The 24,793-nt window shown below is 38.2% G+C and overlaps 1 protein-coding gene across 1 annotated transcript in view; it reads right to left on the reverse strand.

The window, feature by feature from the left end:
* Kif18a (kinesin family member 18A) overlaps positions 1–24,793 on the reverse strand; it is a 58,815-nt gene that overhangs the window by 33,378 nt on the left and 644 nt on the right. Inside the window, exons 2-11 of the mRNA XM_005401755.2 lie at positions 17,186–17,551; positions 15,481–15,638; positions 12,326–12,430; positions 11,864–11,974; positions 9,024–9,221; positions 8,060–8,236; positions 6,657–6,731; positions 6,340–6,452; positions 2,996–3,158; positions 1,560–1,724 (exon numbers count right to left, since the gene is read on the reverse strand). Of these exons, the coding sequence (XP_005401812.1) occupies positions 1,560–1,724; positions 2,996–3,158; positions 6,340–6,452; positions 6,657–6,731; positions 8,060–8,236; positions 9,024–9,221; positions 11,864–11,974; positions 12,326–12,430; positions 15,481–15,638; positions 17,186–17,510 (1,590 nt within the window). The 5' untranslated portion in view covers positions 17,511–17,551. The remainder of the gene's footprint in view (positions 1–1,559; positions 1,725–2,995; positions 3,159–6,339; positions 6,453–6,656; positions 6,732–8,059; positions 8,237–9,023; positions 9,222–11,863; positions 11,975–12,325; positions 12,431–15,480; positions 15,639–17,185; positions 17,552–24,793) is intronic.

The raw sequence follows: 24,793 nt of genomic DNA on the forward strand, positions 1-24,793 counted from the left end.
CTATTATTTATTGCTGTTAATTCTCTAATACAAACTTTCATTTAAGCTCATAATTTCTTAAATATATTTATAGATGAGAAATTAAAACATCAACATTTAGTCATTTGTCCAAAATCACTGTGTGAGCCAGTATTCAAACTGACTATCAAATACCAGAATTACCAAACACTCCAACTATAAGTGGATATTCTCTTTCTATTAGTTGCATTTTCTTTGTGGGGAGTATTTTAAAGTATTATATAAGGCGGTATGTTACTTTAAAATAATACTATGGTATGCTTTATATGTCCTAATCTACCTTTAAATATTAAAGATCCCTAGCATTTACTACTAGGTATTTTAGTTCCTCTCTATTTTTAGTCTGGTGTTCTAGAAATTAGAAGATTTTAGAATACATGTCAATTAGCTGGGACAGAGTAAAGAGTTTTAGAAGTCAAGGCTTTAAGGTACTTTTCCTTTTAGGAAAAACGAAACTGAAATACTCTTTTAAAGTATTAAGTATTTGGCTCAAAGTTAGCAGTGCTGTAAAAGCTGCTGCTGGATGCTTATCTCTTGTTTGTTTTCTTCTTTCTTATCAAGAGAACTCCAGTTTTGCCCAGGCATCTTCTATCCAGGGACAGTCACACAGCCGGAGTCGTGGGCCATGGTCTCAGCCTCAGAGCCTGGGCATGTGCTGGGAGACTCTGCTCTCCTGGGGAAGGTGTCCTTGTCCCTTGTTTCCCTTTCTCTGGTCTAGGTGTCAGCTCAGTGCTGGACATGAAAAGTCACATACTCATAAAATGACAAGGATAATAATGGCATAGCTAACATATTGGAACTGCGTATTTCAAGACTTATCTTAAGGTGAGCAAAACACAGTCCAAGCTGGGTAAGGTGGCCCATGCCTATAGTCAAGCGCTCTGGGAGGCTGAGGTAGGAGGATCACAAGTTTGAGCTACGTCTGGGCATGTTGGCACCTTACAACACCATCTTATGGTGTCTGAAAAAAAAAAAGGGTGGGGATGTAGCTTAGTGCAAAGGTCTTAGGGTCAGTCTCAGGGCTGGCAGATCAAACTGATCATAGAAGAAAAACCATTAGCCATCACTCCCAACATGAATAAACATAACCTTTCCATATTCTAATTGGAATATCTTTAGCCACGCACATGCACATAACCTTTCAAATCACTTTCGTTAGCCATGATAAAATTAGTCCTGCCCACATTTAAAACTATATTTGCACGAAATATCAATATTAGCACAAATTATCTACATGATGAATCCTTATGGAGTCCGAAGTAGATTACTCAGCTGAAGAGCTACCTCATAAAAGGCACTCCTTAAGAAGAACATTTAAAAGTAACTTTACTCTTCTGAAAGTAGAGGGAAGGCAAATATACCAGGAAATTATCAAGCAGAAGCGATGTTTGGTTAAAAACAGTAAAATACGTCAGTTAAATCTCAGAGAAATGGGGTGACAGGTGAGGTGCCTTATGAAAGATACTTACTCAATAAGGAAGATAAGAATTTCAAAAAGTTCAGTTTTTCCAAACCAACTGAACAGACAAATACATCTGTACCTTTGGGATGCGACCATTTTGGCCCAAGAGTCCCATTTCGCTCTCCACTCGATGAAGCCAACTGGTATTCTCATCAAACTGCTTCAGCTCCTCCTCTCTCTTCTTCTCCAGGTAGCAGCGACGCGTTTTCAGCATTGCAAGTCTATGATCTCGTTTGCAGGTGGCCTGAAACACAAGGCAGTGGTAAGTGTGGCTCTACCTCATGGATTTATTATAAACACCAAATGAATTAATCCACGCTAAGCACTTTTGAAACCTGTCTGGCACACAGTTAATACAGAGTGCTAATAAGAGCCGTTGTTAAAAAGTATTTAGTAGATATCTCTACAAAATTTAAAACAATTATCCAACTAAAAATTACTTTATGCTGGGTGTGGTGGTGCACCCCTATAATCCCAGCACTTGGGAGGCTGAGGCAGGAGGATCAGTGGGAGTTCGAGACCAGCCTGGGCTACAAAGTGAGCTCAAGGTCAGCCTGAACTGCACATCGAGACCCTGTCTCAAAAAGACAAAAAAAAAAAATTAGAAGGAGTGCTAAAAATTGAAATAAAATAATATAAATCCTAAACTGTATAAGGTTAGATTTCAGAATTCCACTTAGCAACCATGTGAAAGGGTTCACAACAATGATACATTAGTCATGTAATATATTCTGCTATTTAGAAACCATTATATTTGTCAAAAAATATTGGGAACCACTATGCAGTGCAAGAAGGTCAACGTGGGACACAGCAACAGGTCTCAGAGACACAGCCAGGGACTACGAAGTAGTTCAGCGGCAGAGTGCCTGCACAGCCTGTGTAATTACATGCACACCCCCAGAAGATACAAATTTACTTTTTCTTCTGTTTTAAAAAGTAATTTTCAGTAAGATCAAGCATGTACACTGCACTTAATAATTTATTCTGATAATGACTTAAAGGTTTGATAGTGGTTTTGATAATGGTTTAATATTTGACAACTATTTTGATAATGGATTACTGATAAAATGCTATCAATGATAGGTTAAGGGAAGCTTTATGATTAACTTTTAGTTTATCACTTCTTTCCTATTTTCTAGGGTAAGAAAAGATATCCCAGTTTTTAAAAGCAGCCATGGGCCGCTGCCCCTCTGTGAACGAGCCGCTTGCACTCCCCCGCGGGGGCGGGAGACTTTCCTTTACCATGTGAGCTCCCTTCTCCTTCACGAAGTGAACTCCCCGCTAGGACTGCCAGAAATGCTCAGAAAACAGTTGCAAACAAAGACTGCGCTTCGTTGGTTTCCTTTTTCTGAAACCCAGGAATTTAAAATTTCTTTCTTGTTTACTTGAGGCATTTAAAATAATGTCTGCTATATTTCCTCGAGCCGTTCCATGCACTTGTAGAGAATGAGTAATTAAGTAACCTTGGCTATCAAGGTTTTAGAATTAAAGTTTGCATGTTATATTGCTAAATACCTTTTCTACTTTGTCTTCAGAACACATCATTTCTATTTGCTTATGGCATTGTTGTTGATAGAATGACTTAAGTTCATTTTCTTTAAGTAACATTTCCAACTTCAGATATTCTTGCCTAATTTCTTCTCGATTCTGGAACAAGCAGTTAAGAATTTCTTGAAATCTACCAAAAATAAAATGCATTACAGAAACTCATCAATTTTATGGTCAATGAAACAAAATTTAACTTAAAGAAATGAATAAATAAGGCTGGGAATGGTGGTGCATGCCTGTAGTTAGTTATTTGGGAGGCTGAGGCAGGAGAATCTCAAATTCAAGACTAGATGAGGCAACTGAACAATATTTCAAAAAACAAAAAGGTTAGGGTGGTCAGCGGTACAGTAGATACCTAGCTTGCACAAGGCCTTGGTTTCAATCCGCAATACCATAAGAAAAGGAAAATAAAACAAACAAGCAAACAAACACATATACCCACTTACAGAATATACTCCATGACCAAGAGCAAGTCAGTTAGAATAACTCCTTCCTATTACAAAAATACTTAAAGAGTATTCGGTTTATTTCTACTAAGTTAGTTGTCATGTCTCTCTTCCAAAGAAAATCATGTTATAGGAAATATAGGTATCACCAGTCCTCTGAAATTAATATTATATTTTGTCTGTGTGTCTATATGCCTACGATTCAACTGTTCAGGAGAAATAAGCCGTTTCATGTCTGTAGGCAAAGGATGATGACCTGAGTGAGCGCTCTGTCGTTCCCAGGCCATGAGCAGCCACCCTGGCGTTGGTTCACTGAAGACACAACACTGGGAGAAAGCCAGGGAGCCCGCTGTAGCCTCCAAAGGAGATACAGTAAAACACACCATACGGTTCAGTCCTCCCTACAGCCTGGCACTGAGCCCACTGACGTCGCCAGGACCCGAGGCCTCCACGCTCACGAAGCGGTGAATGGAGGACAGGTGTCTCCCAAAGGGCAACAGCATCTAGAGAATCCAAGCTGAGGAGTCTGAGCCAGACCCCAAATGCCCAGAGTAGTACCTCACTGGCTGGAAGGAAAAGCCTTCAATCACCCTGCAGTCCCGTGCCTGCAGGGTCAGCAGAACACTGCTCACCGTGATATTTCAGAGTTATAAAAAATCTACCTGTGCTGTCAGGCCACAGATCAGCTCTGAGACACAGAGGCAGCATGACCAGTCATACACAGGCACACATCTCAAAGAACAAGTAACTGTGAAGCCTTTAAAATAAAATCAAGTATGGACATTTAAAAATAAATGTTCTCTGGCCAGAATTTCAGATATATTTGTAAGGACCTGTGGTACAAATAGTGCCAATTTACGTCAGTAGTTCTTAATGAAACTCTGCTGGGAATAACTATAAGCCACAGTACATTGACTTTACTGCAGTTTTGTCAAACTGATAAAAATTTCATAAGAAATATGTACAGACACTATGATTTCACTGTATCATATTACACCAAGGCTAATGCCAGTAAATGAATTGGTAAGTTTTCTTTAGGTTATACCCAAAGATAAATTCTCGGTTTTTCTATAACTTTTTACTCAAGGGCAATGTTAAGTATTTGTTAATTTTGTGGTCTAGACGTTTTACTTGGTGGTATTTACTAATTATGATGGAAGGATGGGATTTAGTATCGAAGGTTTCTAGAGAGCTCCTTTAAAAAAAAATCATTAAAACACAAAGTGCCCTAAGGGACTGACTAAAAACTATTTAAATGTGAAAAATTCCCAAATAAATGCTTATTTCATAGTTTAGGCCATCTTCTCTCTGAATAATCTGTCTTATCACGTTCTCACTGGCTGGAACTACCACTAGCTCATGATTGAACCACCACTGGTTCGTGCACGGCTGTCCCACCGGGCAGCTCTGTACCACTGATGGTACAAACTGATCTAATTACTTTTATCAGTCTTTTTATTAATAAAATTAAATCAGAGCCACCCACCAATGAGACACACAAATCACAGCCCCATTGTGAAAGTGTCAAATCCAGAAACATTTACTAATTTTTAAGATTTCAACAGATAAAGCAGACTTGATTAAGTAGTACTGGGAAATTCTATAGAAGCAATTACCCCAATTTTGAGAAACTGGTGACTTCTTTTTGAGGGAACTTTCATTAAAAAGAAAGCTACTCTTTGCATGTTTGACTAAGGGAACTATAACAGCAAACCAGCAATGTCAGAATTCAACACTTTCATTAATGAGACTAAATGAATATCAAATTACTTATGTTATTTTTTAAAGACTAAAACTGGAAGAAAATAAAAACACCTTACAACTAATAAAATATGACAGTTTGTCTTGAAATCAGTTGCTACAAGGAGTAACAGAAATAAATGAAACATACTACAAATCTGCAGACAGAGCCCTTCACTTTACAACTGACTGTTGTCACTGAAATAACTGCTGCAATGACCTCTCACGGTGCTTGCAAAGTAACAGAGGGCGAGGCCAAAGGGTCAAGACCTGACAGACAGGATGTTTCTTGCTACTGTCTGGCAGTGAGGACCCAGCACCTCCCTTTGTACTGCTTGTAAGAAGTGCTGTAGTGATTAGCCTAAATTACTTTGCACCTAAAAATCAGCAACATCTACACTGTCGTGATAAAAATAATCTAGCAGTAGCTAAGGAAGAAAAAGTAGTTAATAATCAAAAGAACTTCCTCCAAGCCATTTGGACAATCTTCCACACTGTCGGGACCCTGGGCCAAAAAATGTTAATATTCAGTGGTGCTAGGAGGACAATGGGTCAGTCTGGAAAATTACTACCCACTCAGACATCTTCATTTACACAATCAATGGTTTAAAATTAATAAGTGAGTTAGTGGCACTATACAGAATCAATAAAATATAGGCAAGGAGACTTATATTCAAAGCATGCAAATGACCACATTAAAGAAGAAAAGCAAGAACACAACTAAAGACAAGTTCATTTCACAACTGATATAACTGTCTTTTATCTCCTGTCTCAGGCCGAAGTACTGGTTTTCCTCACTACCTGTAAAAACAAAAATTATTTGGTTTGCAAAAAGTACAACATAGAGAACAATAAGCAACTTCCTAAATTCAACTGAGTTTGTTTGACAGTTAACATTAAATAATATTAAGTAACATTAATTAACATTAATGATCACAATTAATACGAAATATTTGCTAATTTTTTTTTTTTTTTTTTTGGTTTTTCTCCGGTACCGGGAACCGAACTCACGACCTTGCGCTTGCCAGGCAGGCGCTTTGCCGCTGAGGTAAATCCCCAGCCCCTATATTTGCTAAATTTTAAAATAATAAATTCCTCAAAATGATACCTTAATGTTATTTTTACCTTTGGATTTCTTTGTCCTGAGGGTTTGAAATCATTAACGTTGTTTTGTCATTTTTATCAGTGTAGGCTTTCTGTTCTTCATAGGCTTTCAATTTTTCCTTTAACATTAAAATCTAGGAGAGAGAAAACAAAGAGTTAAAATATAAAACAATTTATTTGACTCCATTACATATGGCTGAGGCAAACTTCCAGCTATGCAAACTTACTTAATAAGCCAGACTGCAATTGTCATAAGGAGTGCAGTAATTTCTTGGACGATTAGAATTGAAGAATCCTATAAGGAACTGAGATTAACATAACAATGTAAATAGACATACCTCCGCTTTCTGCTCGGTACAGATCTTTACATACTGAGATATGTGATTGTTGAGATTAAGAACATTGCTCTTCAGCTGTCAAAAGACAGAAATTATGATTGTGTATAAAGAGATAATAATTAGACAGTCACACACATGAACAAATTGGCATTACTTCTCATTAAATGATTTCCATCAATTCTGATTTTGTTAGTTTTGATCATGTGATAATCATGATTGATTATGCTCATGACTATGACCCATGTCAAGAGGACATGTTGAGCATATTAATAACAAACATGAAGTTGTAGATATTACTTTACTGAGAAAAGATACTTTTAAACATTCATTCACAATATGATAAGAATTGACTTTTTTTTGACTTTTAGAAATTCAAAGATAACTTCATGTTCTATCCAGTAATGAATTCAACTAGGTTTTACTAAGTTCTTATAACATTTCATCCTTTTAAAAGTATGGACCCTTGGCATACATGAAATAGTGGAGAGAATGTTAAATACCTAAGTCCAAAACTAGATTCCAACTCCTCTTTTACCTTTACTTAGAATTCTGAGCTCTGCAAAACTGTACAGTGGAGCTAAAAACACCTGATACAGTGGGTGAGAGCAAATAATATACAACAAGTGTGTGAAAAACCTGTGTACACTCATAGATATGACTTCATACAGATGATGTGAATGTTTCTCTTAGGATGGACTGACTGGTTCTCTGCAGACACATAAAGGAAACAGCAGAGAAAAGCGGAAGGAGTCACCACATCGGTGTCACTGTAGATCTCTTTTAACCTGAGATGCTATCGTTTTAAACACACATCATGTTTTGACTTACTTAGAAAAAATATACCCCAAACCTTTAGAAAATATATAACCACAAATTATTTTATTTCTTTAGCTACATATACATCAATATCATGAATATGGAAATAAATTTAGAAAAGACTGTTTACTTTATAAATGGGAGGCAGATACAGCTGTTTTCCACATGAAATGACAGAGGTCTGCAGAGATTAACCTTTCCAAAGACCTCAGATAGAAAATGCTGGTGCTCAGCTATTGCACGGCATCATTGCCGGTGACAACGAAAGTGTGAAAGTCTTGACTGATCACTCCAGACTGTGACCCAAAACCCAAGTGCCATGATGTGATAAAGGTTGGGGAGAAACGTATTAAAGCACCCGTGCACCCTGACGACTGAATACTATTACCCATTGCATGCACAAATAAGAGGCTTTCAAGGTTTAACTAAGTTAGTGTCCAGTGAACAGCTATACAGACATTTCTAACACTCAGCTGCCTGAGTCTTTAATAGAAACACAAACCCAATTAACATTTTCATTAGATTTATATAAATACTGCAATATTCACCCAGAACTCTTCCAACAGAGATAACATAAACACACTTACAGAAGATTTAATGTCCTTTGCACGGTTAGCATACTTAAGAGTGTTATATGTGTCATCGTAGAATAAAGAGGAAGGACTAACAGCAGCTATCATTATAGTCTGACAGTTTCCTCCAAGAGAATCCTTTAACAAGCGAGTAAGCTTACTATTTCTGTAAGGAACATGCTGATTCTTTTTCTGAAAGAACAAAAAAAGAATTCTTATGCCATTTTCCACATTTAAATGCAAACCTGCTACTACTTCACTATAAGAACTTAAGCACTGTCCAACTTTGCCCAGACTTATGATATAATTGGTGACTGAAGTGATAATAATATGTGTTATAGGACTATACAGTAAATATATAAAAGAAAAATCCTATTTAAAGATTATATCTGTATCTAAGTATGAACCTTAGTATATAACAAACCATGTATCAGCACTGGCTCATTGCTAGCTGTGAACAATGTACCATATTATTGGTGTACCATAGCCTGAAAAATTAATAGTATATAAAATACAGTCTAGAAAGGAATTTTGTTTGCTAAATGTTTTCTTCTCTTCATGGTAATTTAGTTGTCATTCTTGTTATATAATAGTTATTAAATTGTCACTTTAAAAATCAAGCTAGTTCCAAATAAGTGATAAGAATGTACCACACAATATTTTTTTGGTACCATATAATATTCATTACAAATCTGATAATCATTAATGTTCATTTAGTTAATGTTAAGTATGAAACTGAAAATTAAAAAAAAAAACAGTATCTTGCCAAAATACAAATGCAAAAAGAAACAGAAATAATCCCATACAGCTTTCTGATACTTCAGATTCTCTGCTATGATCTGTTATCTAAAAATTATCAATACATTCTTCAAATACAATTTGCAATAGGCCTTCAAAACAACATTATATGAAACAGTATCTTTCTAGAAATGATGTATTAATATTTCGAAATATTTAGCCAACAAAGAAAAGTGCGTACCTTTGTGTCTGCTAAGGCATTGATGACGTTTCCAAGTGCTAAAAGGGACCTGTTAATGTTTGTGCCCTCCACAAACCGGGTCCCTGTGGCACTGGTGGAGCTGGCCCGTTCGGACCCTGCCAGATCTATGAGCGACATCTTGGCAATGCGGATGTTTTGGTTGATGCTTGCTGTTTTGTCTTGCTGTCGCAAGTAAATCTTAAATTTTAGAAGAACAAGGAAAAATGAGGATAAAACTGAACAAAATTAAAAGGGAAACATGTTTTTCTTTCAAAGCACCATGAAACCAAAATAATATTACTGTCATCCTAAACATGTTCTGAACAAGGTATAATCTGACTGAATTTTCTAAGAAGAACAGAAATAATTACTAACATTAAGAAAAATACAAAAAATGCAAACACTTCTTATATGTTTAAGCCATATAAAATGTTTGGGACTTTTTTTTTTTTTTAAAAAAAAAAAAAAACAATAAAATAACAACAAAGACAAAAACAAAACAACACAAAAACAATAAAAATGATACAGGATATCAAAAAAAGATGATAGGAATTAACAAAGGTTGTTATATTACATATTGTTATCTTCAATGAAGTTGCTCAGATTACTGGATGCCAAGAATGCAAGACTGATCAAACCATGAGAATAAAAAGTAATAAAAAAAATTAGACATGATACAGAGCTTCACTAATTAAGATGACAGGAATTCAGCAATGGTTCTTATACTGTATACTGTTGTCTTACAATTAGTTGTTCAGGTTATCAGACATAAACATGCAAAATTGGTCAAGAAAAAAAATTTAAGCATTAAGTGTATCTTTTAATAAATCAATAGACATCAGGCAGGAGGCATCACAATCCCTGGCTTGAAATTACACTACAAAGCTACTGTGATAAAATCAGCATGGTACTGGCAAAAAACAGACCTGAGGATCAACGGAATAGATTAGAAGATGCAGACACAATGACAAACACACTCAGCTACCTTATTGTAAACAAAGGGGCCAAACATGTTCACTTGAAGAAAGACAGCCTCTTTAAGAAAGGGTGCTGGAAAAACTCACTTTCCACATGCCAAAGACTAAAACTAGACCCATGTCTATCACCATGCACTAAAATAAAGTCAAAATGGATCAAAGATTTTGTTTTATTTTTTTTTAAGTTTATACTAAGGATTGAACCCAGGGTCCTCCACATACCAACCAAGTGTTCTGTATCTGACTCAGAATCTAAATCTCATATTAACAGCTTGTTCCCCAGCTTGGTTCTACCAGGAAGAGGTGGCATAGGCATGTAGTTCTAGCTACTCAGGCAGGTGATGGCAGAAGATCATTTAAGCTGAGGAAGTTTTGAGGTCAGCCTAAGCAACACAGCAGAAAGCCCAACTCTAAAGAAGGTGAATGGAAGGTCTTCTGGTCACTGGGAATGGTGGGGCACCAGCTCCTCTTCCTTTTTATTTTTCTGTCCTGGAAATAGTCAGTTTTGGCCCTCCAGGTGCTCCAGGCCACGGTGTGTTGCCTCACTACAGGCCTAAAAGCACCTGCATCAAGGTACCATGGACTGAAACCTCCAAACCCATCTGCCAAAATCAACCTTTTCACATATCAGTTGATCATTTTAAGTCATTTCTTATAGCAACAAAAAGCTGACTAATAGCATAACAGGGAAAATAACCCCTGACCCTTCAAAAGGCAAAACATGAAATCATCACAGTAGATCCTACTAGGTCCTACAAAAATAACATTCCTAAGAAAAACAGAGGCAGTGGTCAGAAAACTTTACATGAGTCTAAGACTGCCAAACAGGAAAGATGATTTTGCATGTTGATCCAAACAACAGAGTAAACTTATTTTGATCTCCAAAACTATTGTACGTTCCCAAAATTAGGAGAATGTTATATATAAAAAGATAGTAGTATACTTGTGTAAAAGTATAATTCTTTTTCAGCTATTTTACATTGTTTTGGAACAATTTATCTTAAAATAGGTGGTAAGAGATGAAGAAGGTAGCTACTATTCTGTTATAAAATTCTCTTATCAACTTTTCCTATAAAGCAAGGTCTAAGATTTTAAGGGACTCTTAGTGTCACAGATAAAATTTCTCTCAAAACTACTGATAAATGAAAAGTCAACGGTAGGAAGAGAAGACAATGAAATCTTGGTGACTGGGTATGATGTGAATGGCTTGAATGCCTTAGAAATGAATCTTTCCAAATGGGAAAATTTCTTTCTTATATGATTAATTCCACATAGCACAGTCTAGGATGAAGGACCATACAATCATTTGGATATAAACAGACTGGAAACCATAAACAAGAAGAGCCACTAACTGATGCTTTAGCTCTTTCAGGATTCGTGTTCCTAAAACATGTGTGTTAGCTGAAGTATTAAAGAATGCAGCTACTTAATGGTCTTATGGTGAAACCTTCTAAAAAGAAAATTAGTATCTTCCCAATTAATTGTAGATTCATAGATTCTATGAATCTACATCTGTAGACAGAAGTCTTACTCCAAATTAAGTATCTACAGAAAAAATTATTTTCACCAATGTAAAAAAACAACTTCCATCACTACTATTCTACCGTCCCATACCTATAAATCCTATGTTTTTTTAAAATCTTATATGCAATAAGCTGAAAATTCATATTTTTTATTTATATCATCTCAATTCTAATTTATGATAAAATAGTCTCAAAAGTTGAAACGGAGAAGAAAAACTGAAAGGTGGACAGGTCTACAAATGAAGATATTTTCTTCTCATGTATAACAATGATCACCCATGAATTCTGCTTTTTTGGTTTTAAATTCCATTTTCAGAGAGACAGCCCAGTGATCTGTTACCTGGAAAACTGCGTGAGAACGAGAGGAGGTAGCATTGGCGTCTGTGGGGTGTTGTGTCCTGTTTTTGTTCCCATTATCCAGTAGCTGTAAAATTTCTTGTGAGGATCTGGGCTAGAGAAATTTGGATAGAAATTATTGAATAAACTCTTCTTTTCCTCTCTTCTTCCTTTTTTTGGGTTATTTTGGGGATTAGAGCCACAGTTGCACATGTGAAACTCTATGAAAAGTGTCCCACCACCGAGCAAAAAATGTAAATGCATTTAACATGTTAAGTCTTCAAGCAGATTTTCAGGAAGAAAAAGTTCACTTAATTAAAAGCAAACAAAAGTCTATGACATACTTCAGTCATTCAGTTCTATACTTTACTAGTTCACTTCTCTCTCAAACAGGATGGAAAATAAATAATGGCCAACTAGCCACACTTACTATGCTAATAGGAGAAAAAGATGTTTATAAACATACCTGGTGCAAAGATAGACCCTGAACAACCACTCCTTTCTGCGTATCCTCGCGGACAGCAAGTGGCCCTGAATTTACTAAGAGGTCACGAATCTGTTCATTATATACCTAAAAAACAAAAACAAAAAACTTGCTTTAGCTTTGATACCAAAATAACAGTGCCTACATCACACACCTACTGCTGACTTAAAGTTATTAGAATTTTTACTTTAAGGATAAGCATAGGGGCTGGGAATTTAGCTCAGCGGCACAGTGCCTGCCTGGCAAGCACAAGGTCGTGAGTTCGATTCCCGGTACCGAAAAAAAAAAAAACCAAAAAAAAAGGATAAGCAGCAGCTCATTTTCATTCTTCTCACCATTTTATGTAATATTACCATGATTTTCTACCACCCAGAAAATGTTTGATCATTTAGGCTTAAAATGCAAATTTATAGTTTGAGTCCTTATACACTCACTCCCTAATTTCTGACAATAACTATGGTAAAACAAAGGTTAAGTAAGGTGGCCAGGCTTCCTTTCCTTACTTCTTGGAAATACAGAACCTTTAGAGAATAGGTGTGGATAGAAACCCCACACTCCGTGATAGGTGGTGTTTACCTCACTACTCCTCACCTGTGACCAACACACAGCTGTTTAGCAGGAAGCCATTCCCCAGCTGAACGATGAAGGAACCAGGTCCCTAGATACTGCGTGATGCTGAAAATACTTCTGCATTTCCTACCTTTGGCAACATTTAAAAAGTAACTTAAATACGTAACATATAGAAATAGTATTATCCACTTGATTTCATAATGAAAGGTACACAGTTTAATATTTGTCAACCAAGTGATCATGACAACTATTACTGATTTAAAAAAAAAATACAAAAGAAAGTTTGATAGTATTTTCTTCTGTGTTCTAATACGAAGCCTGCAGTGTAGTTCTTTGCTGGTACAATCATTCTCTGTAGTAAATGACAGCATTTTACTGAAGTGTGCTAAGCTCTAAGTGGAAAGATGGTAATATGAAGAGCTAATGTTCCAGCTGCTTTGCAGATGAGCGGCGGTCATTTCTCTACGCTTCTCCGTCTCTGTTTCAGTCACCCTAAAGAGAAAGATCACTGTCAAGCTGACCTATGCAACGGGCTCACCTGGGAGCTTTTCAGGAACGCAGATGCTCTGCCTACACCCCAGAACTATTAAATTTTAATATCTGGGGCGAGACATAGCCATATGGATTTTTAAGTTTCCACAGGTCGTTCTGGTGCACTGCCTGAGTGGAAAGCCTTGCCATTAATAGTGATAGCAGATTAAAAGAATGCTTTCAAAAATTATGAAAATAACCAAGTTTCAAAAATTTCCCCAGGTAAGAAAAAAAAAAAATGTTTCTTCCTTCTTCCATTCAGGACAATCTTTTTTTTGTCTTTTTGAGACAGTCTCACTATGCAGTTCAGGCTGGCCTTAAACTTACTCTGTAATCCAGCCTGGCCTCAGCCTCCCGAGTGCTGGGATTACAGGCATGCACCATCACACCTGTCAGGACAACTCTTTTTCATATTTAAAAACTGAGTTTTCTTCTTCTTCTATCTCCAAGTTCTATACACGGATTGGGAAACTTAGCAATGCATATGATTTTAATCAACCACTGGAAGAAATTCCCTCAGTAGGGACCAAACTATGAGAAATTTTCTGACAGCAGAAAAAATACTTACTAACATAGCCAATGAATGTGCAAAAGCTTCTCAGACGCTGTCTGAACACAAAGTTGAATGTCTGCTGTTAGATATCATTTGCTGAATACTAACTGTTATTAAGTGGTAGGGGGGCCTGAAGAAGCAGCGGGGTGTTGTGTCAAAAGGGCACAACAGGCACCATGAGAGCGCCTCAATTACCTACATCTTACACAATTTGAGCGCACACACAGAAGATCATCACAGACAGGAATTCTAACCTCCTGAAGAAAAATAAGAACCCTTGAGTCCATGCTGATGCTATAAAGCAAAAGGAAAGGGCTTCCTTACAACAAAATGCCAGTGAATAATGGAAAAAAATGGTGGAATTTAAAAATCACCATCATAATAATTGATGCAGGCATGAATCACCAGTTGATGCTAACACTAATAGATATATGCTTGATGTAGAAGAGGATATTTACACTGTCTCCTCACAGGGTATTTATTAATTATAAAGGATAAAGTGGTACTGTTGGTGGGAAAAACTTGTAAACATCCTCAAGATAAAATTAATAAAGTTAAAATTGCCAGTAATGGCACAAACCAACCACACAGAAACGCTGATGTAAGGCAATAAGAACTTTTCACATCCTCTGTGGTGTTTCTGCCACTGCACAATTTGAATCTAAGTGTGACAAACCCAAACTGAAGAGTCTATGGCAGTATCATAAAACACAACGGGCCACACAGAAAAAGACTGCACATTAAAGGGGTCTAAAGAGGTACCACAAGTGACTTCAATTGTTGATCTTAACACAATAATTAGCAAAATCTCATTAAGGTCAACAGAGTAGATAATGTCATTAATTTCCTGATTTTGATAATTATTCAATGGTTATTTAAGAATATTTCCCGTTTTCACAAGTTCACAATTTACACAGTTTTAAAACAATAAAGACATTCACATAGACAAAGCAAATGTAGTAAATGCTAATATATGGAGATTTTAGTCAAGCGTATCTGGAAGTTCTTTTTACTATTTTGCAATTTCCCTATAAGTCTGAGATTATACCCTTCCAGAAAAATATAGAAAACAGAGCAAGATATATTTAAAAATATTCCAAACAAGAACTTTCATGATTTTATACATTTCTCAGAAACTTCTTATATAATAAAATAAAATAAATATAATAAAATAAAACCTTGGTTTATGAGAGTAATTTTCTCCGTTCATAATCCAGAGCACTTGTGTATAAAAGCAGTAAGAGAGGTGCAGAGAGAAGAACCAGTTGTGATCAGGTCATGTCCAGCATGATGGACTACCTGTACTGCAAGACATCACTTTATTTATCAAATTAAAATTTCTTAGGAAATTTTAATGCGTCATGCGGAACACTCGTGTACCGAGTTACTCCCAATCCAAGATTTGACTGTAAGGTGAATGAGCCATGTTAACGTGCACAATTCTCAAAAACAGTGATTAGTCTAAACAATATTGCCAACTTACCTCCAGGTAAGAAACTGCAGTGCTACATATTTTCTCTTCTTTAATCTCATCCATGCACTTGTAGAGGTCTAACATGGTTAGGTACATTACTCCAGGTTCAGCAGCTGATCCCAGCATCGTGTGGGTTTTCCCAGCTCCCGTGGCACCATACGCAAGTACTGAATTTTTATGAAAAGGCGTTAAAGCTCATTATGACACGAAGATTACTGTATCTACTTTCCAGCGGATACTTCCACCTGGGTATCCTGGCTGGCAACTTTAAACCCCATAAGTATCACCTGTCCTCACTTAGCACTAAAGTCATCTTCTGTGCCTTTCCGGGTCCTCACAGGAGGTCTGGTCTACTCCTGAATTTAACCCTCAGTGTAGGCGATAACCTGTGCTCCTCCCTTCTTGCCTATATCACAAAGTACTTCCAACCATGAGCTCCACCAAGACGGAAGCCCTCAGTGCCCTGTGTGCCCTAACACAAACCAAGCACATAAATGAATTTCAGACAGAGGCTATTTACAAAGCTCCTTTTTAAATTCTCCTTTCAGACAAATTATTTTGTTTCCAATATTCTCTCCTGTACAACATAAAAGTTATACTGTCTTCAAATGCATAGGATCATCTACTCTTTAATTTATAAGTGGCAAACACCCAGTACAATAATCAGTTAAGGCATTAAATCTTCATACATTATTATTATGTTTTACTTTGTTCTATTTTACATAAACGGACAGCTGGATATTTTGGAGTCAAGAAAAAAGATTTAAAAATTTCTACAGAAAATATGAAATTTTATAAAGGAAAGGAACATATGCTTCAAATGAGAATTATACCAGTTCCAAACAATAAAACACATTCTAATTGTAAATGATCAAGAAAGTAAGCCTGTGATAAAAATAAAACATCAGCTGGGCATGGCGGTGCATGCCAGTAATCCCAGCACTTGGGAGGCAGCAGCAGGCGGATCACTGAGTTTGAGGCCAGCCTAGGCTACATAGTGAGTTAAAGTCCAGTCTGAACTACATAGTGAGATCCTGTCTCAAACAAATAAACACCAAAACCAAAAAACCAAAATAAAATGAGGGAGAGATAGAATACGGTATAGCTGCGGAATATCCTGTGGAAAATATAAAAACTGATAATTACAAAAGATATTAATAATGGTGTTCAATCATTGAATAGTACTTGTAATCACTAAATTAACTGGCCATTTGGTATGTATCTTTTTCTGAGAAATAAATATGGCATTTTGGGAGGCAGATGAAAGCCTCTCCAAAGCATTACAGATGCTTCTTGGGTTGAAGATATGCTAAAATAATATCAGATATTCAATTATAATGGAGTTTTAACAGATTTGGTTCAAAGTACCTTAAAGAAAAATGGTGCTGCAAAAAAAACTGCCAAGTGTTCAGAAATGTCTGGTTATTCACCAGGGATACACAATAGTTAAGCAGTAAGAATAGTTATGAATGTAAGTTATAAGAAATCTGCTATCATCAGTTGTAAGAAGCACGTGGTTTCATGATACAGGATAGTGACAGGACTACCTTCGGGGTCCTAGCAAAGCCCTGGGAAGAGAAAAGCTTCATAAATGAAATAGTGCTTAAATAGTCCTTAAATTTGACTATATTTAGAAGAAAGGACCAATAACACATTCCTCCTATGTAACAATGAAATCAAATAGAGAAATAATTAGATAACCTGAAAAAATTACCTGTGCAATTATATCCGTTCAAAAAACTACGAAGAATTGGCTTGGTAGTGTGTTCAAAAACTTCCAATTGAGTTGAAGTTTCATCAAAAACAGTATCGAATACAAATTTAAGATCTTTATTTTGTCTCTTTGAAATATCAAAATTTGTAGTTTTCTTTTTAGGGAAAAAACTGACTTCTTCTTGTTTGGGGTCAAAAATTAATATATGCTTATCCACAACTTGGACCACTTTATGGAGTCCTGCTGCTTTTTCTTTTGTATTTTCAGGGCGTACACGAATAACTACTTTCATGTGGTGACACAGGTCTTCCGCAGGGACAGACATTATTGATTATCCTGATTTGTTTATAAGAATGCCCGATATTTCTGAAACCAAAAAGAAAAATGAACTTTTAATATTAGTTCTACCTCTAACTGGTATGTAGTATTCATTCAAAAAAAGGTGCTAATCCTGTTCTACTCACCTGGGAAATATTACTGGGGGGAAATACATAGTTAAACAACTAAACGAAAAATTCAGTGGCACACACATAGAAGCACGATGGCAATATTTTTACTTGTATTCAGACCCTGGGCTCCAGTTTAAATTCAAATAGTGTACCTGAATTAACCACAGCTATGCCACTCCAAACTCAGCTATGATGTTCAACATGGCTGCAGCACTGTTTTCAACTAGGTTGTGGGAATGGACAAGAAAGGAGCTTCTGAACCCTATCAGGATAAGGATGGCAGAGCCTTAGCTTGGGAACTATTTTTAGTAAAAGCATCTTGTCTGCCAACCTCTTGGCAGTGGAAAGGTTGGTCTCTGACTGTGCCTCAGAGACACACAGGGTTAAAAATAGTTCCAAGGATGCATCAAGTAGGTAGCTCAGGTTGGAGAGGATAGAAATGGCAGACACTCCTTGGTATTCAGAAATCCTGGTCTCGGAACAGAGGTCATAGGCTCCTTTCCTAATGATATGTCATTTTAAGGGACATCAGTAATGATAGGTTTAAAAATTATTTTTTAAATGATTACCTCACATGAAAAGAAAAAAGGTAAATTTACAAAGATCCGTGATTTAGACATCTCACCTATCCAGAACATAATCTAGAATCTGTGAACTTGAAGGAGGCAAGGGAATATGATCCAGGAATCCCACTTCTGAGTTGAGAACCAATGGAGCTGAAATCAAAATGCTAGAAACACCGCGTGTCCACCGTGGCCTGATCACAATGGGCAGGATGTGGAGATAACTGCTCACCGACAGAAGGGCAAGTATAAAACATGCGTACACACTGTCTCAGTTACTGTTCTCTCACTGCTCGGACAAAATACCCAGCGCCCAAAATGAAGGAAGGAAAGGTTTATTTAGCTCACAGTTTGTGGAGGTTTCAGTCCATACTTGGCTGGCTCCAAAGCAGGGTGGTTCATGGCAGTAGCAGCAAAAGCAGCAAGAGCAAAAAGGGTGGAGCAGCAGACAGCAAGCCTCTTTCCCTCCCTTGTATACTGTATGCAGGCTCCCAGTCCCAGGGCGGGTGTAGCACTCACACCCATAATCCCAGCATTGGACCACGTACCTATCATGAACTCTAGAAGCCCACTCCATGACTGCAGGAGGCTTTGGGGGAACATCTAGACACAAACTGTAATATACACATAATGGAGAACTACAATATTCAGTCTTAAAGAGAATGAAATCCTGCCACTTCTTGCTAATATGGATGAATCTAGAAGACACTATGCTAGACAGAAAAATCCAGGGACAGAAAAATATCACATAATTTCATTTTTGTGTAGCATATTAACGGAACAAATAAAAATAGAGAGAATGACACTCATCAGAGGCGAGGGGGTTGGGAGGCAAGGGAAAGAGAAAATGCTGATCAAAGGATACAAAATTTCTGTGATACTCATGATGTCTTCATAAATTCAGTATTAAAATATTTATACAAGTTTTTCTTTTCCTGAAGTGGGTACTATATACATTTTTGGTGGACTCTGTAGTATAGAGGTGACGGTGTGGCTCCAAACTGTGCTGATGGCAGGGCCAGTAAGCTGGACTCTGGACCTGTTCTGAAGGTAAAGCCAACAGACTTTTCTGAGAGGGATACACAGGTTATGAGAAAGATGGGATTCAATACCACCGAAATTTTGTGCTGAGCGTTGGGCCAGAGGAATAGCCATTCAGTGAGATAAAAAATAACTGGGAATAGAGCAGGGTATAGGTACTGGGCGGTGGAGACATCAGGAGTGCAGTTTGGGACTCAGTTTAAGAGTTTAAGAGATATTCAGGTGGAAACATTAAGGCAGTTAGAAGTCACATTAAGACAGCAAAGCCCTTAGCATCTCAAGGGCATTTTTAGTTTTTTAAGTTTTTAAAAGCTCAAAACCGCCTTAAGAAGTTTGGGAACCATTCAATCAAGAAGACAGTGATCAATCGTCTTAAATACATCTAATAAGTTTCTGAGAATTAACTGCAGGATTTCGAGACAGAGGCCAGCGTGGGAGCCTTGGGGAAGTGTTGCAGACAAACACTGGGTATGAAGAGACCTGTAGTCAGGAGACTGGGAAGATACAGTGTGAAAATAAAAGCAGCAGAGACATGGTCTAGGGAGCAGGGAAGGGCAGCCAATGGGGACTTAGTTTGCCTTTGTTTTTTTAAATGGGAGAAATAGCTAAACCATGTCACAAAACCATATCTGTTTGGACTTGATTCAAATAATGCCAAAGTAATCTAAAAGTATCAGGTGCAGGATATTGCTCTGCCTTTTTAGGACTCTTTAGCCAGAAATAGAATTCTGAAGAGGAAGAACCCATGATTTGAATTCTCAGTCAGGTCCCAGGTGAATTACTGCTTTGCTCTTCCTCACCCTTGACTTTTTGTCTAGTGAACTCCCACAAAGCATCTACGCCTGCTTCTGTGACCTTGTGTGAGTTATTTTACCTCGCTGGGTCACACGCTTCTCATCTGTAGAAAAGAGATAGTAAGCGTGTATGGTGGTACACCCCTGTCACTCCAGGAGGCTGATGCTGGAGGATCCTGAGTTCAGAGCCGCTCAGCTCAGGTTACATGGGGAGTTCAAAGCCAGCAGGACTACAAAGGGTGAGAAAGAGAATAATACCTCATGGTATTGTTATCAAGGGTGAACAGAACAAACATGAAGTCATCAAGAATTTGAGAAACACTTGTTCTCTATCTGCCTCCACTTCTGCCTTTTCTTCCTTCTCTCAAAAGCCCCATGTGTAGAGGTATGTGTTTCTTTCCTGTCTATTACAGGAGAGTAGTTTCCCACTTCCCTTGGGATACCCAAACCAAGTATTTCTAAAACCTTTCTGAAACCGTCAACAGTGCTTTGACTTTAACAGATGTAAGTTCATTGGCACCAGACAGCTTTGGTTAAAATACCAGCTCTGAGCAGAGGGTGGTGGCGCATACCTGTAATCCCAGCACTTAGGAGGTTGAGGCAGGAGGGTCATTACAAGATCTATGCTGCCTGGAACACATCGTAAGTTCAAGGCCATCGTGAACTACACAGCAAAACACCGTCTCAATACTCCATATACAAATCGTAGGTCTCAAAGCTGGACATAGTGACACACACCTGTAATCGCAGCACTATGGGAGGTTGAGGCAAGATGATCTCAAATTCAAGCCCAGCCTGGGCAAGGGCAATTTAGAGACTTAGCAAGACCCTGTCTCAAACAACCTTACCCCTAGCTCTACTGCTGAATACCTATGACAGTGGTGGGCAGGCTATTTAAAATCCCTGTGGCTCACTTTTCTCTCCTGTAAAGCTGGACTGGCAGTACCCACCTCATACAGTTATTTTAGCCCAAGTAAGGTTGAATGCCTCAGCACAATGCTTGACCCAGAGCTGTAGTGTACTACAAGTGCTTGCTATTATTGCTCTTTACAGTGCAAAAAGGAAGTGGGATATCCATACTGACACACACATGTACAGGTATTGAATCTGACAGCACTATAAGGGAAAGGTTATTAATGCTATGCAGGGTAAAATGCTGGATTAGTAGTCAAGTTTCCTAGAGGAAGTGATGAGCTGAGAGCGGAAGGATGGGTAAGTATTAGGTAAAAGCACCTCAGGAAGAAAACTAGTTGTGTATTTAGGAACCATTTCCGGAACGCCATCAGCTTCTCTGCGCCTGAGACATAAAGGGTCAGGAGTATGTGCAGACTCCTCCTTTAGATGGGACAGGAATCTAAACGCCTCTAAGTGTCTCTAACGGGGAGGTGATTTGTCAGAGACTGAGTCAGGAGCATTTCAGGTGGTGAGTCAAAGACTATTGCAGGAATAAAAGCTAACTTGCTAAACAGTCAATTTAATTCAATCTTTTGGTTTTTTAACTGTTTGGTTTTGTATGAGTGGATGTAGTTTTATCTACAGTAACTAAAGAAGGGCTCAAGGGAATCTTTGGTTTCTTCTGCAGTGACTGGAGAGAAGGGAGAGGAAAGAAGGTTGCATTAAAAAGATAAACTGGACACTGTGAGTTTTAAAGATCTTGAACCTAAGCCTGAAGAATTCACTTGAATTTGAATTAGGAATCAGCGAAAGCACTTTAGGTGCCCATAGGTGTTACTGAAGTAACATTTTACGGAGAAAGTTTGACAGTGAACTACAGGAGGTAAGTACATCAAATGCAATTCTGTTTCACAACTTGTTAGAGACCTGAAGAGAGTTATAGATCTTAACATTTAAAGTTTTACATTCCCTACTTTTTAGGCACAAATTAGAATTTTCTCTCTCCCCCTTTCTTTTTCTTTAAACTAGGGATTGAGCCCTGGCTCAATGTGCTAACAAGCTAGTGTTCTACCAGCAAGTGACATTCCCAGCCCCAATTTTCTTAATGAAGATGCCTAACGTCAACAGAATCATGAATATGTAAAAATTAAAGCAGGGTACTAAGGTGTATGCCTGTAGTTCCAACTACTTAGGAAGCTGAGCCAGGAGGATCACTTTAGTCCCAAAGTTGGAGACCAGCCTGGACATCACAGCTAGACTACTGTATCAAAATAAAATAACTTTTTGAAAAGTGTATCAGTTACTTTTCTCTTCTTGCTTAGACAAAATGCCTGACACTCAATGTTAAAGGGGTAAGAATTTATTAGCTCAATTTGTAGAGGTTTCAGTCTATAATCAGCTGGCTCCAGTGCAGTGTAGCTTCTGTTCATGGCAGTGGAAAACAGCAAAAGCAACAAGAGGGAGAAGAGAAACATGTGTCTTTCTGCCCCATTTATCTTATTCAGACTGCTGGGATTAGGGTGGTGCCAACCCAATAAGTGGACTGATCCAGCAATCACCCTCCCTTAATCCTACTAGCACACTTAATTCCAATACTGCAACATCAATCAATCACACACTCTATCCAGACCTGGTGGTGCACACCAAGAATCCCTGCACTTGGGAGGATGAGGCAGGAGTACTACTGGGACAGCCTGGGCTACAAAGTGAGTTTAAGGCCAGCCTGAACTGCATAGTGAAACACTGTCTCAAAAAGACGGAAACAACAACGAAGCCACACCTATAGATTCAGTTGCCTCCGCTTGCCTCCCATGACCGCTTGAGGCTTTAGGAGGACATCCAGATACAAACCATAACAAAAGGTAAAAATTCGTTCAAATATACTGACATCTTTGGGGATCAGTGAGATTGTTCCCATATTACAACATAATGCCTTCATTCTTTTTTAACATAGCTAACTAAAAGAAATGAACATACTGTACAGGTGATTCTGAATCAAGTGCCAGAGAAAAAAATTCCTTGATCATGATTACGGATCAAAGCAGCAAAAGCATATAAAGTAGCAAAAGAGAAGACTAATTTTGTTATCTGTACAACACTGTGACTTACAAATTCTTTTTTCAGCTCCAAAGTTTTATCAATTTTGTGCGTAACTAGAAGAATGGTACAAAGGCTGGGTATGGTGGCATATGTCCGTAATCCCAACATTTTGGGAGGCTGCAGCATGAGGACTGCTCTGAGTTTGAGGCCAGCCTGGGCTACACCGCGAGTTCAAGTCCAGCCTAAACTATACAATGAGACCCGGTTTCAAAAACAAAAACAAAGCCAGGCACAGCATCGTGGTGCATGCCTGTAATCCCAGCACTGAGGAGGCTGAGGCAGGAGGATTGTTGTGAGTTTGAGGCCAGCGTGGGCTACAAAGTGAGCTCAAGGCTAGCCTGAACTGCATAAGGAGACCCTGTCTGAAAAGACAAAACAAAACAAAAAAACCCCAAAACCAAAACCAAACAAATATGAGAGAATGGGAAGAAAAATCCAAGAAGTAACTACGCATTTGCAGTACAGGCACTCAGAAATTTTCTCAAAGAAATTAGAAGTGCATATTTTCTTACTTTAAAAAAACTTAAAATATTTAATTGACAATGACGATTGCATATATTCAAGGTGTACAGTATGACGACTTGATCTATAATTGATTGTATAATGATTACCACAACTAAATTAATAAAACCATCACCCACACTATACAGTGGTTCCTATGGACTTGTTCTAGTTATAACTTAAACTCTGTACATTTAGACTAACATTTCCTTATCTCTCCTATAATTCAGCTCCAGTCTACTTTTGACAGGAGCTCATACATAAATGTTGAAATACACTTGTCATGTATCACATAGTAGCCATTCTTGGAAAACATGTTATTAAGAACACCCGGATTAGGTCAGAATGGTGATAATTAATGGTAATGAGCAAAACAGATCATCACTTGAGTATATTCTATGTGCCAGGCATTATGGTAAACATTTGCCATTCATCAGCTCATGTAATCATTATAATCATCATGTAAGGTAGGTTCTACTTTTATATTTGTTTCAAAAACACAGGGATATAACTTTAGGGTAAGTAATTTTTCCAAGTGACATAGAAACGGGGAACCACAAAGTGGATGTCCAACTCCAAAGTCCGTGTTCTTCCCAACTGTGCTCTACTAGAATTAGAACAGAACACTTCCAAATAATGATACAGACACTGAAAGATACAACTCTGAAATATTTCTTAGACGAAAACTCAAATCTGAATTAGATTCCAGTTCCACAAACAAATTTTGTTGTATACCTTCCTTCAATGACTCAAGGTCCACGTACAGTGGGAAAAGGTGTAAACAGTTGTTCAATAACTTATATTAACTGTTCAAGGCAGACATCTTAGTTTCCTGAAACAGGCCTTACAAAACAATATCAACTTAATCACAAGCCAGGTCTTCAGACTTCCTCTTCTCCAGCACCAAAGTTACCATCACCTGCCAAAACCCGAGCGGGGCTGGCTGCGGGGCCACCGCGCCACAGCTAAAGCCTGAGTGTTGAAGGCCTGCCACCCACCTGCCCCGCAGCTTGCCATCTAAGCCGCTTTCCCTACAGCAGGGCTAGCACCTCCCGGCCAGGTCAGCCTCCTCCTGCACCAAAGGGCAGCAGTCGCCCCGGCTTCCTCGGGGCCGGGGGTCCAAGAGCGCCTCCCCGAAGCTCTGCAGCGCCGAGAGCGGAAGGCGGGCGGCTGATCCCCGGCCCGAGGGGGGCCCGGCAAGGGCAGCGCTCGGCCCCGCAGGGTCCCCGGGGCACACAGGGCCGGGCCTGCACCCCGGACGCCCCG

The sequence above is a fragment of the Chinchilla lanigera genome, unplaced genomic scaffold, assembly GCF_000276665.1.
Source record: "Chinchilla lanigera isolate Chin_1 unplaced genomic scaffold, ChiLan1.0 scaffold00075, whole genome shotgun sequence".
NCBI classification, from domain to species: Eukaryota; Metazoa; Chordata; class Mammalia; order Rodentia; family Chinchillidae; genus Chinchilla; species Chinchilla lanigera.